This window comes from Manacus candei, unplaced genomic scaffold (genome assembly GCF_025592945.1).
Source record: "Manacus candei isolate 608988 ecotype Guabito, Panama unplaced genomic scaffold, ASM2559294v1 h1tg000023l, whole genome shotgun sequence".
Taxonomy (NCBI): Eukaryota; Metazoa; Chordata; class Aves; order Passeriformes; family Pipridae; genus Manacus; species Manacus candei.
The window spans coordinates 20,480,011-20,499,079 of NW_026138071.1; the positions used below are offsets into that span (position 1 = coordinate 20,480,011).

The 19,069-nt window shown below is 43.5% G+C and overlaps 2 protein-coding genes across 3 annotated transcripts in view; one reads left to right on the top strand and one right to left on the bottom strand.

Moving 5' to 3' along the window:
- The window catches only part of RFTN2 (raftlin family member 2), a 33,926-nt gene extending 33,815 nt beyond the window's left edge, over positions 1 to 111 (top strand). The window contains exon 11 of the mRNA XM_051787974.1: positions 6 to 111. The gene's annotated coding sequence lies outside the window, so the exon portion shown is untranslated. The remainder of the gene's footprint in view (positions 1 to 5) is intronic.
- Positions 112 to 134: 23 nt separating this feature from the next.
- Positions 135 to 18,786, bottom strand: LOC127471235 (MOB-like protein phocein). 2 transcript variants are annotated; one of them, XM_051787976.1, is made up of 8 exons: positions 9,944 to 10,104; positions 8,060 to 8,122; positions 7,501 to 7,601; positions 6,279 to 6,321; positions 5,941 to 6,027; positions 4,311 to 4,390; positions 3,364 to 3,475; positions 135 to 2,478 (listed from the first exon to the last, which is right to left on the bottom strand). In XM_051787976.1, the coding sequence occupies exons 1-8, from the start codon at positions 10,001 to 10,003 to the stop codon at positions 2,347 to 2,349; spliced, it is 678 nt and encodes a 225-aa protein (XP_051643936.1). In that variant the 5' UTR covers positions 10,004 to 10,104; the 3' UTR covers positions 135 to 2,346. The 2 variants fall into 2 exon arrangements, with proteins under 2 accessions (XP_051643936.1, XP_051643937.1); XM_051787977.1 differs by lacking the exons at positions 135 to 2,478; positions 3,364 to 3,475; positions 4,311 to 4,390; ... (3 more) ...; positions 8,060 to 8,122; positions 9,944 to 10,104 and adding exons at positions 14,469 to 14,824; positions 15,385 to 15,474; positions 16,547 to 16,711; positions 18,645 to 18,786.
- Between the last annotated feature and the right edge of the window lie 283 nt (positions 18,787 to 19,069).

A 19,069-nucleotide genomic window follows, 5' to 3' on the forward strand; every position in this document is an offset into this window, starting at 1 on the left:
GAAAGAAAACATACAACTTGACTTCAGCACACCTTGTAGCAGAGGGGAGAGCACTGAAGGTTCTCTTGGAAGCACACGGTTGCTGCATTCTTGGACGACGTGAAAAGTGAGAATAACTTGCCAAAATATCGTAGTATGGATAAAGAAACAGTTTAATTTCATCCTTTTTTTTTACAATATAATTCAAAGACAGTCTCAGTTTCCCTATTATGTAGAGTCTAAATTAAATGTGTTAATATTTATTAGACAAATCAATGGTTTGCTTAGGCTAACTGAAGTTTTATGGTACCATCCAGGCACATGTGTGTACACAGTACTCATGTAAACAATAGCAAGGGAAAATACAAGCAGTGTCTCACTTAGGCCTTATATATAAAATCAGCTTAGTATAGCAAGTCAACTTTACAGTGCAAATCTGAATGAGAATAAACAGGATTAAAACTTCCCGAGTCTTATTTTGAAGTGAAACTCTTAAAGCGTAAGAGGAAGAGGTTTAAAATTTTAATGCAGTCCTGAGCACCACATCATTTTCTTCAGTTTTGCAGAGGAAATGTAATTAGCAACCCCAGTTACATGTTTTTGCCTGTCTCAGTCACTGTAGCCGCTATACACGTGCGGAGTGAGTGGACAGAGGAACCACACCACGGATGGTCCTAGAGCAGACTGTAACAAAGCTAAATACATTTTGCTACCTCCAGGATGCAGTTCTCCTACCTGCAGTACAAACTTCAAGGTATCTGTCAAAATCAGGTTAACCCAGTCTATACAAGGCCAGTTCCAGCTAAGTGTATAGACAGCAACTAAAGCTACTTTCACTCAGACAACATCTCATGCAATTACCCTGCAATTACAATGATAAACATGAGACAAAAAGAGCTGCTGAAGTACTTAAGCTTAGTCTATTTTCTCATTGTTTAAATTCCCTTTACATCCAGGTGATACAGTTGCTTGAGGTGTGCTTGATTCATATAAAGAAACATAGAATTTAAGGCATGTTTAGTATATTATGAAAAAAGACAATAAAAATAGGTGGACTCCCTTCTTTCCATGTAAATATAATGTAGAAAACAAAGTGTAAATTATTGAAACCAGCTGAGCTAGCCCATTCTGACCTGCTGAAAGAAATAAAGAGGGCTCCTGGCAAACCTCAGAGAGAAACAACCAGCTAACTTCTTAAACAGCTATGCAAAATTCATTTTATATAGGAACACTGCTACTGCTTTTAGACCCTGCATTCATGTACACTTAGCAGTATTTCTGTTATATGCATCTCTAAAACATTTAGTTCTATCATTCTAGACATAACACAATTAAGCAGCACTCATGGAAATTGTCAGTTATTGCAAATCTGCAAACACAGCTTCAAATAAACATCTAATAGGGAACAGAAGCATAAATCCAAATCTTTCTGTCAGTATAATTCAGGTGGAATGAAGAGAAACAAATGTATGCTGAAAACATGATTAGCTCTTGCAAAGAATGGCATTCATTATTTCAGGTACTTAATGTTTGTTCTAGGAACACAAGCAGAGCCCATGCTAGTGTGTTATGTAGTGTAACATGAGTAGTTGAGGTATAATCTGTAAGCAGTTGCCACCAGAACGCACAGGTATTCTTTAGAGAGGTTGTGCACTGGAGAAGTCAAGTCTGCCTTAACAGGACAGCACCTGGCCCCTGCTGTACACAAACCTCCACTGTTAACAAAAAAACAAGTCCAGAAAGTGTGTTAGATATATATCAAGAATATATAGCATATATATTCAATAGCATAGTGAAATTGTCCTTTGGGTTAATACTATAGATCCTGTTAGCATTTGGATATACACATACAGCAATATGCACATCCAGAAGTAAATCTACAAAGCCATCTTAAAAAAATAAAAGGTAAATTAGGAGTAAGCTACATTGCAAGGAGACCCTTGCAGAATTATATATTTAAGGTGATAATCTTTGAACTAAGACTTAATATAGGTACTGCATTACAAAATGGCTTGATGTGAAATCTTCATCTCACTGTTTTCCCCACCCAATCAGACACCTCTTCAGGATTGTGATTCAATGATTGTTTAGCAGCAGTTTTAGAGAACTGTAAATTCTTTTATTAACAGGCATTATAAACAGATACTACTACTTTTATTTAAAAACCATGAGTGCCACATTGATGAATATACAGCTCATGAATAACTTAAAAGTATTTCCCATATTAAAAGGCAATGCACACAGCATACAAAAAGTGAACTAAACAAAGCTATGAAGATACGTGATTGAAGTGTCTAAAATGATATATACAGTACGTCATTAATGTTTTGTTTTTATTCAGTACAGGCTTCTGTACTGCTGGTCCCATCATGCCTCACTTTCCCCTGACACTGAATTTTGCACTTCTTCTTCCAAAATCGGTACAATCAGGTTATCCTTGGACATCAGATTATACTTCATCACAAACTTAGTGAACCGGTGACACAAGAAAGTTTCATTCTGGAGATGAAAAAAAGGGGAAAAAACAGTATGTACAGAAGGATTATTTTAAACAATTAGGAAGAACATAAAAAAACACCCCTGCTTATATGTAATTGTCTCATTAGATTTACAAGTCTTACAAAGAAATAGTCATGCTTAAATAGTACATTTTTAACTGCTTCTTTTTATCTTTACTGTTTGCTTAGTTGCTGCAATTAATAAAAAACCTACTGAAGTTTGTCACAGCTCAATTTAACAGCACTTAGACAAGAATATATTTAAATGTCAGTATAGTTCTGCAATTCCTCCTGCATGTACTACTGCAAACAAAACAGGGCACAGCCATTCCACAGCTGTTCCAGCAGCTTTAAGAGGGATTTGGCAAAGGCTTCCTTTTATATCCAGCTACACTCCTTATCTCCTTTTTATCTATTAATTTCTACTTTCCCATAACAAAAACAAACAAAAAAAGGTTACTGGAGGTGCACAAGCTGCCACCAGTCACTCCTTTTCTCTAGTTTTACAATTAAAATTCCTTAACTTGTACAGGATATATATCTATATATATAATATACATATTAGCAGTACTAACTATATCAAGTGCTTGAATACATTCAGAATCTTGAAAACAAGATTAATTTGAGTTCTTTGTATAAAAACCTTCAAATTTTGACCTTTTATGCCAAAATGAAGGGAAACCATAATCAGGTAACTAATAATATAAATGAATTTTTATGTGAACATATAACAGCTTTTCAGTTATTGTAAAACTGGAATCTACTATAATCAGTCCTTCACTTGAATACAGATCTTCTGGTCGGACTAAGATGTCTTATACAATTATATCAGAGCTGTAACTTCAGTAAATGCCCTGCTTTCCCGATGTAATTTGAAACTACTTACTTCATATTCATCAAATATCTGCCGGTGATGGAAATAAGCGTGTGAAAATATTCTGTAAATCCTTCGGCACACTGATCCTAATTTGGCTACAGAGGATTCCTTTATGCTAACCCTGTAAGCACCAGGAGAAAGGTTACAGAACAGATCTAATGAGTGAGATACACACTGACATGAATTCTGATTGTTAAAACTATACTGTGTGCATATTGCATATGGAATTTAGACTTAAGTATTGCAGATATCTGTGTCTGCAAGTGCTTATTTTTGGAAGCAAAGTAAAAATGTTGGTGTAAGCTCCACACTTACAAATTTTAAGTTTTTACAAATTACAGATTGTACTCTGACTACAAAAACAGTTTTGCATTTAGTTAATCATCACCACTTTTTCCAGTGAAGACTGGATTTCTGGTTTCCAGCATTGATGGGCAAAGAAAAAAAAGACTTCCAGTTGTACCTCCTTGTCGATACTGGATTCCTAAAGCAGCATGATCTTGACTTCTCTAGGGAGGTTTCTGTGATGTGAGCTGCCCATTCAGTACACTCAGTCTGTGTCTTGTGTGGTTGCTCTGTCCCACAGTACCCTGGTGTTGGACTCTGAAGCTTTCCTGTCCTACTGTTTTAAGTCCTTAGAGCTGCAGCATCTCTCTAAAGGCGAGCCTGTTATTTTGGTGGGCACTACTCCCATAGAAGCCCCATAACACTAACAGGTATTAGTAAAACAGTTTCCACCTAAAAAGCATCTGTCAGGTCCAGTAAATGGCAAACTATTTAAATAAGCAATTATTCCTTGGCTTAAAAGTGGCAATAGGCCTACAAACTTGTGACAGATGCAGGACTTCTGATAGTTCCAGCTTTAGTCCATAAAAAATGAATTACGCCTTTCCATGTGTTTTTTGAGTACAGGTGCCACCTCCTCCCTCCCTCCTCCCAAGAGAAAGTGTTTTTACCTGCTGGGGAAATATTTATTGCTATTCAGAAGACATGCAGCTCCATCAAGTGTGTGCCTGGTGTAGTCTATAGCAGGACACTACAGAAACAGAGAGTGAGTGAGCACAAGTATGAGCACATGCTCTTGTCATAGAACTGGTTTTAAAAGAAGCATTTTAGTTATGTCTCCTGATGCTTTCAAATTCACTGGTCATTTTTATTCCCAGAAGTTTCACATTGCTTCTGAAGGTATAACTACATTTCCTCCTTAAGTGAGCCATTTCTTTCCTCTGTTTCACAACCCATGTAAATTATTTCAAGAAAAAAATTTACTATGGAAATGTAATTATGCACATGAGTAAGTGAATTTAATGCATCTCTGTAAGTAAAGGTGCATAATAAGAATACATGCTGGAAGTGCACTGAAAGGAAAGATGATGGTTACCTCAAAGTTAATTTGTTTCCCACATAGTCAAGTTGCCAGACTCACTCTTTACAGGCTCTCAACCCAAACCTGCACCTGAATCTATCCATGCTTTTCCCTTGGCAAAGAAAACTAGAATCATGAGTGTAACTATGTGTATAACAAGCCAAGCCCTGGCTCTGCAGTCAAGCACAGGAGAAGGAAGAAAGTAAAGACGGACTGAGACAGGCTGAGAGCAGGAATGTCTGTCCATGTTGCTGTTCACCAGTTTCAGGAAAAGACTTCTCAGCTGTACATTTCTGTCAGCAGGTCGAGTTCCATGTGACCATTTCTAGGTAGATAGCACTGATGTGGAGAACAGGAGATGAGTGCTGCATGCTGAGGTAAAGAGCAGCCCAAAGTTCTCTGGTCCAGCTGAGTAAAACACTTACTGCCAGACATGCCAATATACCGAGTGGGGACAGGGCTTCAAGGAGGGAGGGGGAAAGAAGTTGACCTTCAGAGCTAAATCAAGACATCTCAGGAAATTAAAAGCAGAACAAAAAGGAAAAAAAGCTTACAGGAGAAAAGGGATAAGATGAAAAAGAACCAATACCCGTATTCAGGAAGATGAATACAAAGCTAAATATGACAGACTGCACTACTGCCATAACCAATAGTAACAAACACCTTCTGAGGGAAAAAAAAATGTATCAAGTTGTTCAGCAGAAGATCTGAACAAAATCTGAAGTAGCAGGACACTGAGGGAGATAAGCTACTGCCATGCTGATAAACCCACTCAACATGAAGCATTTTTATGGCTCCAACCTTTTAGGAGTAACTCCCCTAAGACTGTGCACATGCAGTCACTTCCTGAGTGCCAGGCTTACACTGTGGATCAAGGCCAAAATCTGAAGAGGACAACCTATTCTCAGCATGTACTCTTCTGTCCATTAAGGAAAGAGCTTTTTCCCTGGAGTTTCAGGCTGGCTCAGCACAAATTAGTAAAGAAAAGAGAGGAATGTGCAGAGTCACAAATACTGAGCTAAAAAGCAGTTCCTTCTTACCTCATCCTGTTCTTTTGTAAAACGCTACCGAGTGGCAAAGGGGAACAGCTCAAGTGATATTCCTAACCCACATAAGCACTTGGTCTGAGTAGGGAGCCAGCTATCCTGAACACACCAGCTGTGAAAAAAACTCCTACAGCACTGGGCTCAGTGATTTAGTTTTCCAAAATACATTCATACCTCTTTGGGAGTTTTATGTGCTGCACAAAGAAAAATCCATTGTTCAGTTGCTGTCATCTGAGTACATGTGTCAGGGTGACATTCACTCTGTTAAAACAATTGTTCAGTTAAGAAAACCACCCAGCAGCAAAAATGAGCTCATCTTTTCAAATCACTTCCTTGCCCTGTCCCCCACAAAAAGGGTTATTTGCCAGAATAAAACCCTACAAAACTCTTACCTCAAACCACTGGTTAGGTCTGTGTGTATAAATTTAGAGGAAAGCTCTGCAAACTCTGCATCTACACAATACAAAAAGTCTCCCCCCCATACAATATAAAAGTCTCAAGAAAAGAATTACCTGAAGCTTGACAGCTAATCCATTGAGCTCAAGGCAGAATTGTCTAAAAAAAATTTGAACACAGCAGCATAAAAATCAACTATTTGTTTATTCACTGGAAATATCTCATAAAAAACAGGGTATATACATTCTGATCTTCTTAACACCAGTAGATGCTTTTTTTTTAATTCAGCTAAACAATTTTATTTTAATTCTTAACTGACAGTACAGGCTGAGCTTAATAAATAATTTAGTGAGTGTTTAAGATACCAGCTTTGTTATGAAAGCAAGTGCTATTTCACAAATATAGACTAAAAAAAAAAAGACACTTCAATAAAATTAATTTCTTAAGACTGAAAGTTTTAAACTCATACAGCTGGATCATTCCATCCTTCTGAGATGTACTTGTAATAATTGAAGTGGCTAAAGTCCTACCACAGATCATTATCAGAATGGGACTTCTGAAAATACTGTTTTCACTGGAATGAATCTGGAAGTGCATTCTTTAACTTATGAGAATTTCCCCCTCCGTCCTACAAGAAAATCTGAATAAATTTTCCAAAACTGACAAGTATTTAGTGACAAGTCACTTCTATGAATCTACCAAGCTTTTTGGTGTATGTGAAAGGACAGGGGAAATCCTTACAATGTGTCTTTTGCAATTGTGTATGTACACTTTTTCCTTTCTTGAGGATTCTCTGTATCTATTAGAACTATTCCAGGCCAGAGAAGAGAAAAAGAAAACAGGAGGCAAAAAGTCAAGGTGTATAAATCTAGGAGGAGCTTGGAACTGTTCTTGTTCTTGAAAGTGTATTTGATGAACTCAGAAGATACACTTATGAGAAACATAAAAATCAGGACACAGGTACTCCTGCTTTCCCAGCTAAAGCCTATTTTCCTGCAAGTTTCAGAAAAAGCACTGAGAGCATGTGGAAATCACATTCCCAATTAGCAGAGATGAAGAACTGATGACACTATGAGAAGGTGCTATGGAAATTCATGACTATATTTTCATATTCAAGACATGCTAATACAACTTTTGAAGTGACTTAACATTGTCTTAAAAAACATCAAAAGCACTAGATCAGAATGCATTATAAATCTTTGGAAAGAACAGGGAATCCAGAAAATAATACCCATACTCCATAGCAGAAAAATCAGGTTACTTTTGATCTGTCACATTCCAATAGACTCACTACCACTCAGAACCAAGACACAACGTTGACAAAAGATGGATTCTTACCTTAAATGTTCATACTTCCACACGCCTTCATCCTGGCCTTCAGGAGGTTCGAGGATCTTATCAATGTTGGAACAGTCTGCCCTTATGTTTTGTTGAATATACTAGGAGAGGAAGGGGGAAGAAATCTAGAGCTTGTTGTAATTATAGTAAGACAGGATATCTAGGGCATTACATCTTTGAGGGACTTAGTTTTTCTCTTTAAGAAGTGATTGACAGACTAAAAAGTTAAAGAGTAGATGAGCGGGGTAAGAAAATGGGTATAAAAAATGCCAGATCTGAAAAAGGCTTTTCTTCAATTAGAGAAAGTAAAAGAATGGGTAAATTTTACAGCTTTTTTACAACATGTATGTCAAAATAAAACCAAACCTCATAGGAACCCCCACTATTTTCTTAAATCTGATTTGTTTAAACCAGACATGGGAATTCCAGTTATTTCTACTAACACAGTTACAGTTTTTTAATATAAATTGCTGCTTGTGAAATTCACTGCTGTGCAGCAACATCCAAAGCAGATAAATAGGATGACGTCATTAAAAACATTTCATGTAAGTAAGAATACCTGCTGAACAGCTAATGTACTATCCATTTCTTCAAAGGATTCATCAGGCCAGTTATAGAAATCCTGTTAAAAAAAAAAAAGTTTAAAGCAATTTAACAAACCTAGAGGGGGAGGGATAAAAACGCACAGCCTACAACAAGCTTGACCATGCAGGAAAATAGATGGGAGTTTATACAATTCCAGGAAGCTCCATCTTAACAGAAGCAGGTCCTGGCACACAGTCCTGGCAGAGACAGGGTGAGATGGGATTCACGCTCCTCTCGTTGCAATAGCAGAACATCTTGAAATGAAAGTTCTGCGTGACTCGGCATGTGAACATCATCACTTCTCCACACCTTGCTGTAACACCCACCGAGCCTGGATTTCTAACATTAAATACTGCACAGAGTGCCCATTTCATGTGGTAGGCCAGGTAGGAACGGGGAAGAAAAGAGGTCTGTAGAGAGCAGCACTGTACAATGGTTATAAAGCTAAAAATCTCAGCAATGACACAGCACTGAGAACATCTTCTCTGAACTGAGCTGTAATGCCACACTGGCCTAACGTGGTACCACAGTCCCTAGGTCAGTACCTGGGTGGTCGTCAGCCCTGCTAGTGCCAAAACCCTCCTCAAGTTTCACCTCAGCGTTCTGCAGCAATTCCCATCTGCTGCTCCTATGACCATCCCACACAGGCCTTTTCTTACTCTGCGCTTTCTGCATCTAAAATGTAGTGCTACTCCCTCATACCATCCAGAGATCCTGCACATCAGCACGCCCTGGCCATCCCAGGAGGTTCAGTGACTCAGTGAAAATGTCCCAGCTGCAAAGCTCAGCAATCTGCTCCTGAGAGAATAAGTCACCTCTGGAGAAAATACCTACAGGGAATACCCATGGCTGAAATATCATCAACTAATTGTATTCACACAATTAATAACTGTACCAGTGTAGTCAAAAAAAAAAAGAAATCATGTCTATAAAAAAAATTAATCATCACTATACACAAAACTCTTTAACCTACATGAACTTCATAATATTTGACAAAATCTAGGTCCCTGTCCAGCTTACTGTTTTTCAGGATAACCCAAAAGTTATGAAAGGCACACAACATTCCATCTCATTCACAGAGTAAACACCTATAGAATGAACTGATTTACATGGTTGTGTAATAGTTTTACTTCGATACGTCACGATAAAAGGAGGAAACACCTTGTGTCATACACTGCTCCGTTCTGAGCTCTCCTTCCAAAAGTAGAGTAAAAGTCTCACATCAAGGCCTCACAGATCACATCTCTGAAGCGAGACGTGCCTTTTCCAGCTGACCTCGAGACCCCAAACCACACGAATTTAGTTTCGATGAAGAGAGGCGATGTGACACCAGCGGCTCCCTGTGCCGGGAGCGCAGTTACGTAAGGGCGGGATGACTCCCCTGTGGGATGGGCCGGCAGGTGCGGCACACGGTGGGTGGGCTCCCTGCCGGGCCGTGCGTTCCGTGTTTTACTAACAACACCTCAGTGCCTGCCAGCGCCGGGAGCCGCCCCGCCCGCAGGGCCCGGGGAGCAGCGCCCGGGCCCGGCTGTCACAGCGCGCCCGGCCCGCCGAGGCGCCCGCCCGGTCCCTCACCGCCCGGCCGAACGCGGCCCCAGCCCCCGCCCCGAGCCCGGCAGCCCCGGGGGGCGGCGCCGACCCGCCGGGTCCGCGGGGAAGGAGCCGCCGCCGTCCCCGCTCCGCTCCCCCCCGGCGGCAACAAAGCGATCCCCGCAGCGGGGCCGCCGCCGCCCGCCCCAGTCCCGGCAGGCCCGGCGTGGCCCGCGACACCGCCCCGCCGGGCCGGCGGGTGCCGGCGCCTCGACAGCGGCGCTGCCCGTGCCCGCCCGGGGGCCGCGGGGCAGCGGCGGGGGCTCACCTGCGCCTTGGTGCCCGGGCGGTTCCGCCGCAGCACGGCCGTGCCCTCCGCCATGACCATGGCGAGCGCGGCCCGGATGTGCCGCGGGGCCCGGATGTGCCCGGGGCCGCGGGGGGGCGGGAGCGGCTTCTCGCGAGAGCGGGCGGGGCGGCCCGGAGGGGCGGCCTCGGCCCCAGCGCCAGCCCCCTCAACATTCCCGCCCCCCCGAGCCCCTTCCCTGTGGGGCGGCGCCGTGCGGGCAGCCGCGGGCGCCCCTTCCCCAGGGCAGAGCTTTGTCCTCCTGAGGGGCAGCAGCGACACCCCGCACACACGCCCGGCCGGGAGGGGGGCACGGCTCCGGCGGCTGCAGCGGCGAACGAGCTGCCGGGTTTGTGGAGCGGAGTGGTTGCTGAGGAAATCCACCCCGCGGATTTCACCCTGTTTCATCAGCACCCCCCCGGCAGCCCTGGCTGTGCGGGCGCCCCCGCAAGGTCAGTCAGTCCTGTCTTGTCTCCGCACAGTCCGTGGAGTTCTGTATGAAACAAACGGTGTGAATTTAAAAAACATTCCAGCTCCTATATTCGAAATATACAGTTGTTAAGCGAAGAACAAGCAGGTAAACATTTTGGAAGACCAGAGTGGCTCATGTTATTTACGCAGGATTAGCAGGAAGAAAATATTTTGGAAACTTCCCTGTTTCTAGGGAATAGATGGCAGAAAGGAGTACAGAGTAAGGGAGGGTGAATTGGTTCAGTCTGAGAGGCTGCGAAGCAGCAAGGCACAGGTGAGATACCTCCCTTATCCAAACAGCGAATAAGTGGCTGCAGGTGTGTGTCGTGTCCTGAGAAGTGGAGAAGGATTGTACCTGGTGCTGCCTCTGCTTCCACCACCGCACAGGATGAATGCTGTGTATAGTTCCCCCCCTCACTCAATTAATTTGCTCTAAATAACACGTGCTCCCCCATGTTAAAACCTCTTCCTTCTACCCATAGACGGTTAAGTTTGTGAAACATTTCTAGATTGAAAACATTGGAAAATGTCTAAGTAGGCTTTCCCATGAGAAAGAGAAGTGCACTTTGAACCCTGGCTTTGCTTGGGCAATGCCATGGGCAGGACCCTGCGGTGTTCTGGAGGCCAGGGAAGAGCTGAAAGCTGGGCAATGTGGGAGCCAGGAGAAATGGGTGCTGGGGTCACTGCCTGGCTCAGCTAACCCACAGGTTACACTGACCCTCACGTTACACTGTAACACAGGGCTGGCTCCTGACTTCAGGCGCCCCAGTTCAGTTTGCATTAGTTACTTTTTTACTGCTGGTCGGCACTGCTGCCCCAGAGATGTTAGTTAGCTGCTGGGGGTCGTGTGGCGAAACTCAGCTTGTGTAAGGAACCATCAAAAGGTTAAAAATGTTCAGGGAAATTGGTGTATTAGAATGAAGGGTATAAATGTCCTCTCACCTCGTGAGATCAGCTGTGTTCTGACATTAATTTTTTATGAGATTGATGTTACAATTAGTCTCAAAATAAAAGCACTTCTAGCTAAGTCCTTCAAAATTCAGCAGCTTGTTTGGGTTATTTTTTGTTTGTTTTCTTTTTCTTTCCCTTTCATCATGTTCAAGGTTTAACTGGTATCTCTAGCACAGGAGAGTTGGGGATTTGACATTTCCATTTGTCTCTGACTTTTATTTCATGGCCATCTTGCTTTTAAAATGGAAATAAATCTGACTGTGAACAAATACCTCTCAGAGAGAAATATGTATCTGTTAGTTTAATCTGCAACTGGCTCAGGGTTTTGTAGAAAAGAGGAAAGAAATCTGCCCTGTTTATTAAGATGTTGAAGTCTGTAGGGTATCTCATGTTGCCTCTTGATAATTAACCCTGTGTTCCTGAAAGCTGCTCATTATTTTATTGGATTTCAAGTTGCTTTTAAACAAAATCTGATCAACGTTAATTTCTGGGTTTTGATTCAGCTGGTCCTCATTGCCTCATGGCTTTCAAGAATGAAAAATTGAATATTTGGCCAAAATCTTACTAACCCTTCATGTGTTGTTGGGGTCCTGGCCTTCCTTTCTTCTCTGTTGGCATGTAAATGTTTCATCCTTGTTTTACCATGGCAGGATAACATAACCAGGATGAGAAAACCTTTCTGAAAATAGTAAAGCTGCTGCTCATGGAAACTGTTCTGAAATGTTAAGACAGGAAAGTCACAAAAGGAGGGGGAATCCATCTTGTTTCTTGATGATTCAGATAGACTGAAGAAAGGTGGAAAAGGACTGTATCCCCCCAAAAAGGGAGGTAGGGCAACATGCAACATTTATGCTAAAATTGAAGTTCTGAAATAATCTAGAAAACAGTGGAATAAAGAAGCCTAAATTTCTACAGGAACAACACAGCAGATAAAGAGGATTTGTGATTGATTCTGTCCTCCTCTGTAGAACCTGAGGGATATAGAATTTGGCATGCAGTCATGGACTAAAAGACAGTAACAGCAGACGGATCACCTTGGCTATGCAGCAGTAGCCTTGTCCTTGCTAGCAGTGATAGCCTCACAGTGCAAGAATAGAATGTTCCCTGTCTGTCCATCCAGCAGATGTTCAAGCATGTCCTCAATTTGATTAGGCTTAGGAATGCTGTTTTTCCCCCACATCTGTAAATTACTTATTCCCATCTAAGTGTGACCTCTGGTTTTAATCAGTTATGTAAACACTGGTAGATCCAGCCATGCTAGATATTTTACTAAATAAGCACGGTATCAAGCTGCTGAAAATCTGCTGGGGCTGAAAGCATGGGCTGGAGGCAGAGCTGGGGGCAGCCAGGCTTGCATGGTGAGACCTCAGTGATCCTACCTAATTTGTCTCTAAAAGCCATCATGGAAAGAAATGCTGAAATGTCAGGCCTAAACATTTCTCCGTTGGGAGTTAATTCCTACTGCATTTTTTTCTCATTGAGATGGGGGTCCAGTTTCCCTAAGTAGTTTGGAAATATCTAAAATACCTTCCCCTCTTTGGTATGTAACTGCACCAGAGCGCCTCCCTTATCGTGGAAGATAAAAGCCTGCTGGCTCTAGGGGGAGATAATGCTTCTCAGGGAGTTAGTGTTTCATTACACAATCGATTGTCTTTCAAGGTACTTGTCCCGTGGTTATCTTAAGTTTCAGCTCTGACCTGCAGTGCTGGAACTACTGAAGGAAAACGCCAATAGGGCAAATTTCATGTTTTATACTAAAACATGTATTTTTATTAATTTAGTACCTCCTCTGTCAGTACATAGTTCTGTGCAAATTGAACCACTGGACTGGTGCCTGGTTTGCCTGCAGCTCCAGAGCAGGCAGGGGTAACCAGCCAACCCCCCCAGGGCTGTGGGGAACAAAAGACATTGCAGCCAAGACTGTCAAATGCAGCTCCTAGTGGGATAGCTGGGGGATCACTGCAATCTAGGGAAAAACGTGGCTCCAGCTCACCTCTGTGCTCAAGTTCAGCTGATGGAGGAATTTTCTGTTGGCAGAAAATACATTGTTGCAGACTACAAACATATTCAAATGTTCAAAATAGATTGCGTGTCAGAGCTCAAGTCCCTCCCTAGTGCAGCTGCTGAATGGAGTCCTGAAAAACATTTTTCATTACAGTTCTTTGGTGTTACTTCCAGAATAAGGGTTATAATGTATCTAGCAATGTTGATTTATCAGCTTGAATGGAATGGCAAAGAAGTTCAGTTCAACTACAGTCAGTAGTTTCAGCAGCAGTAAGTCATATACTGACTTACTTCACTCAGACAAGAGCATCTTAACAGTGTCTGTTCTTAGACTGCACTAGGTCACTGTACCCACACCAGCTTTCAAAGTGTCACTGGGAACAGTGTGTAAAGTGCAGATTTGTGTACTCCTGCACCAACAACCTTGAATCTTTTTCAAGGCAAGATAGAGTGGCTAGAAATATGCAAATCTGATGACTTCAGCATTACTTGAGTAAATGTCTTGCTATTTAAGAATGGTGTGCTAAGTATAAAGGAAATCAGTTTGTGAAATCAGGTCTCTACTGAGGCATGGGAAAGCTGGAGATCTGGGTGCAACAGCATAGTAATCACTAAAGAAACTTCACTGAAGCTCAGCATTAGCCTCATTTCTGCCTGACTGGTGTGGGGAAGTAATTTTCTATTGACAAAATTCACTGAGAGATAAGCAAGAATAACCATTCTTATCTGCTTCATCAATGAACTGGGTGATTCAGTTCTAGCACAGACAGGACTAGTACCAAGCTCCTCCATTCTCCCATGGGACAGGCTGGTTGTGGCAGGGTGCTTTGTGTGCTTTAACCTTCCAGTGTTTCAGGGTCTTCAGATAAGGGAAGTTAACCCCCTCCATGCTGTCTCAGGAGTTCAATGTGCAAGGGAGATAGCTGAAAGGCCCAGCATGACTGCATCTGCCTGAGCCCTTTTACACTCATTTGGGGAAAATAACATATTATTACAGTTGAATGTTTCAGAGAGATTAGTTCATTACACAATTGAGACTCAGTTTCACTGAGCAACAGCAGAAACTGAGACAGAAGCAGAAGAGTTTTATAAGTTTATTGTAAAGACCTTTACAACCTCATTACAGAGATAAGGATATAAAATGGTGTTGTTTGGAATAATTAAGGCTGGTTGGTGGTCATCCAAATTTCACTGTTCAATGGAACTCAAGCAAGATAACTGATTTCTGACTGTACATATTTTTATTTGTGTTCCATCCTTACAGTGAGATCACAAGTTATTTCAAAGACTCAATGCCTGCTTATTATAAAATAAAGGACATTATTTACATGATGAAAGAAAAATTTCAGCATTTTAGTGGAATGGATGACTGATACTGCAACAGGTTTAGTCCAGGTATTTCCCAAGAATGTCACCATCTCTAAACAAGTAGTAGTCCTGCAAAGAAAAGAAACATTAGTATCTGACATAGCAGGTTTTTTGTTGGTTTGCAAAGCCTGTTTTGTTCTGAGGTCAGGGTTATCACACTCATGAAGTACAAGAGCAAAAGTGAGCTAACCAAGAAGTCAACATGTAGAGCTAGTCTGGAAAACATTCTTTTTGTTCATAAGATACTCTTTGGAGAGCTACCAAGTTACTACTTTTAGTAGCGGGAAGCACAAGAACTGTGAGAAAACAATTCTGCAAGCTTTCCCCGTCAAAAGCAAGGATAACCCCAGTGATTTCAGAGCCTTTCTGGGTTCCCTGTGATCTGCTTGACATATGGAACCATTTTGTCCACCCAGCAAAGATCAGATCAGAGGTTTCCTTTTATGCAGGGGCCAAAGTAGCAAATACAGGTACCAGAAGGTGGCTGGATCCCCCTGCTCCCATTTGAATGCCAACCCCTGCATTTCTGGAATGCTGCTAACACTACAAAGTAACTCCAATGTTTATTACAGGCAGTGTGGCATTTGGAGAACCAGCCTAATTTGCTCTCATGAAATTGGGAAACCTACCTTGTCTTCTAGTACAATCTTAGTACCACCATACTCTGGTAGCAAAACCTTTTCACCAACTTTTACACTCACTGGCTGAATCTCACCATTCTGAAGGAGATAAAAAAAAAAAGAAATCCTTAGAATTCCTCTAAACTACAACGATCCATCCACATATTAAAAAAAGTTCAGGAAATCGCAACAACTCTGCATTTAGTTTTGACTGTAAGTACTGTGAGGTCTTTATTTGACACACTGAACAGGACTTTACTTAAAGGACCATGAAACCCCTTTGTAAAATCAAGGGAGAAAGTCCATTTCTGTATCCTATAGCCAAGGCTAATTTCTCCAAGTGCCAGTTAAAAGCACCTTCCCATCTTTGTTACTTTGATCAACTTGTCACTGTTTCTGGCAAATCAGTTGTTTAGAAACACCTGACAAAGTTTAATTAAATTTTTGCATTATAAATAAAACATTAACACATTAGTCAAACATTATCACCATTTCACAACGTAAAGCTTTACAAATCAGACAGTGACGCAAACCAGCAGGGTATGTATGGAGGGGCTCATGGTAAAGAAGGGCCAAGTCATCATGCCCAGGTTGAAATTTAACCTGTTTTCCAGTGTTGCTGCTAACTCAACACTGCCTTGGTGGAGAAAAAGCCCTTCTGATGCTGAAGCCCACAGCCAGTGGCATTTTTGTGAAGACTGTTTTCTTTTATGGTTTCTGGATATGTAATCAACGTGCAAAATTAACAAAGTTATATGATGCTTATTTGGTTTGATTCCCAATTTTGTTTAGTCCAATAAGCCTAATCCTTATGGACAGTAACATTTTGCACAGCACAAAATACCACATTCTGGGATTCTACCCTTTTCAAGTTACAGAAATTTGGGCATGTAGTAATTTTAACTAAGAGGTCTGCTGGTCCTTCCAGGACCACAAAAAAACCCCCACTCCATTTTACAGCTAATGAAAGGAATGCTGGTATTCCAGGCCAGAGACAGTTAGGAGAATTTCCACTTCCTTTCTGAATCTGTACTTCCAACTTCAGCCATCAGTCACCCATTTTTGTGAGCTATCACATTTGCACTATAACCACCCCATTCTTATGGCAATATTCCAGCTACTCCCATCCCATTACTAATTCTACCCAAATGGAATGCTTCAGGATAGTTACCTTTCCTCTGGCTCCAGATCCAACTGCTACTACTGTTGCTTGCAGCACCTTTCCTTGAGATTTTTCTGGTATCATGATTCCTCCTTTGGTTACTGTCTCGGCCGCACACCGCTCGACCAGTACACGATCAAAGAGGGGAAGAAATTTCCTAAATGCTTTTCCCGCCTGGGAAAGTAATTGTACATTGTAACAAGAGGACTATTAGGAAAAAAAAAATGCAAGTTTAAAAAAAACTCCAACACATAGTGATTTCTCTTATGGGATAAATTAATAGTTTGAGAAAACCACTAGGCATTTATTTAACAGCAGCAAGCAAATACTACCTCTGATTGCATCAGAAATTGCTAAAGGCACAGGCAGATGCTGGGCAATCCTGACAGTTCAGCCTCAGGAAGATGTTCTCTAGCTGGGCAATAAACCACCCACAGATGGAGCAGACTCCTCTGGCTGGAAAGCTCTGCAGGCTTTTAACCCCAAACCCTTAACTGTTATAGTGCTGTGAGCACAACTATTGATTATACGAACTGTATTTATTCAGTTCACAACCAGATGTGAAGATTATTAAGGACCCCTTGGGACAGCTGCATCTGTATTTGTGGAGTGGCTTAAAGTAAAGAAGCAGAAGTCCAGTTGTGTGGCCCCTTGTCAGTCTTTTTCAGGTGCTTTGAAGACTTAACCTTTCATATAACGGTACGTGAAAATCCAGGAGTCTGAGCCTTGTCAAGTTACTTGTACTGACTTCTACAAATAGACTTTACAACAAAGTTTAGGTTCAAGCCCCTGGAAACAGGAAGGTAAGCACACTTCTGCTCAACTGCTTCTGTATCTGCCTCTGCTTAAACAGAGTCAGGGTGGGTTTTTTTGTTGAGTGTTCTTTGGGGTTTTTCCTCGCATTTGGTTTTGAGGTTTTTTTTGCAACTACTCACTGCTCCTTGTCTGCATTTCAGAAATATCAGTTTAATTCCCACGTGCTAGATATATGCAAGCACATGCATTTATCCCAAGGAGCAGGGGTCAGGAAGAAGGAACTTGCTTTGATTTATAAGGATAGATATGGCAACTTGCCAAGTCACATGGAGCTCCTGCTCCGCTAGACAGGTACCCAGAGCCCCTACTCGAAAGAGCTAGAAACAAGGGCCTGGCATCCGTGTGCCCTTTGCTGGCACTCACCAACACACACACACACACAGGTGGGAGAAAACACAGTTACGGGCAGAGCTCGAACAAAAGACAGCGCATGAAAGATGCCCGTCCCTCCAACCGCTGTCACTGCCACAGTGATGAAAGACAACAAAGGGAAAAGGCAAAAAGGTTGCTTATTGTGTCAGTTTTCATTCTGTAAAGACAGAACATCTCTTAAAAAAGAGGATCAAAGATGCTGTTTCACAGAAATAAAACTGCCAGACTTACGACCATGAACATTTTACACTAAGTTGCAATTCTTCACGTCACTATTATCGTAAAAATCAATATCGCTGAAAGAACAGGGGCAGTGCAGTCTTTACCCAGTTGTTCCTCAGTGTAAGTTCTCTATAAAAACTGTTACAGAGCACACAGCAGGAGCGCCCGGGGAGTGCAGCACACAAGGTTCATTTCTGTTTCTGCAGGATCACGCCGTGGCCTGCACGGCCCTCCCCGCAGAGCCGCTGTCCCCGGGCTGCTCCCACCATCGTGGCGGGAGGAACCCTCAGATGGCGTTTCTGGGCAGCCAAAGGCGGCCCCTGCGAACCCCCGACACGTCCCGGCCGCAGCCCCCGCGTCAGACGGTGTGGCGGCTTCTGCCGCACGTTCTGCGTGACCTTGCGGCGCTGCCCGCCCGCCACCTCCCCTTCCCTCGTTCCTTCTCTCCTTGCCTCCCGCCCGCCCTCCCGCCCTCGGCGCTGCCCGCGGCACGGACCGGGCACACCCGTGCGCGGCGGTGCGGCCGCGGCTACTCAGGGGCCCGGCAGCTGGCCGCGCCAAGGGGACGAGCAGGGGCACCGCCTGGCCCCGCGGCGTGTCGGTGCCCGCGGTGCTGGACGCGCCCTGCAAGACAGGAGGTGCAGCGGCGCTCGGGCGGCGGCCCTGGCGCTGCCCGCTCCCTCCCTCCCTCACTCACCATGGCGCTGCCGCTCTGCCCGCACCACTGACCGCGCTGCCGCCAACACACACGTGAAGAAGGTCATGGTCTGCGCATGCGCGCCCCGCGCCCCGCCCCCCGGCGGGGCCATCTCCCCCCGCGCCGGCCCCGGATGCCTTCAGGGCCACCGTTTGTTTTCGACTACTGGGGCTACGTCCCGGTCCCGGCGGCGGCCGCGCTCCGGCGGCACTGCGGACCCGCCGCACAGCGCCCGCCGCGCCCCGGGCCGGGCCCCGCCCGGAAGTGAGGTCAGTTCACCTCTGACCCGCGGCGGGCATGAGCGTTCCAGAACGTTCTGGAATCGGCGGGCCCCGGAACATGAGTGCTTCATGCTGCAGCCCGTAGCGCATGCGCAGAGGCGGCCAGCGCCCCAGCACTGCAGGCGGGCCTTGGGTGGGCGCGGC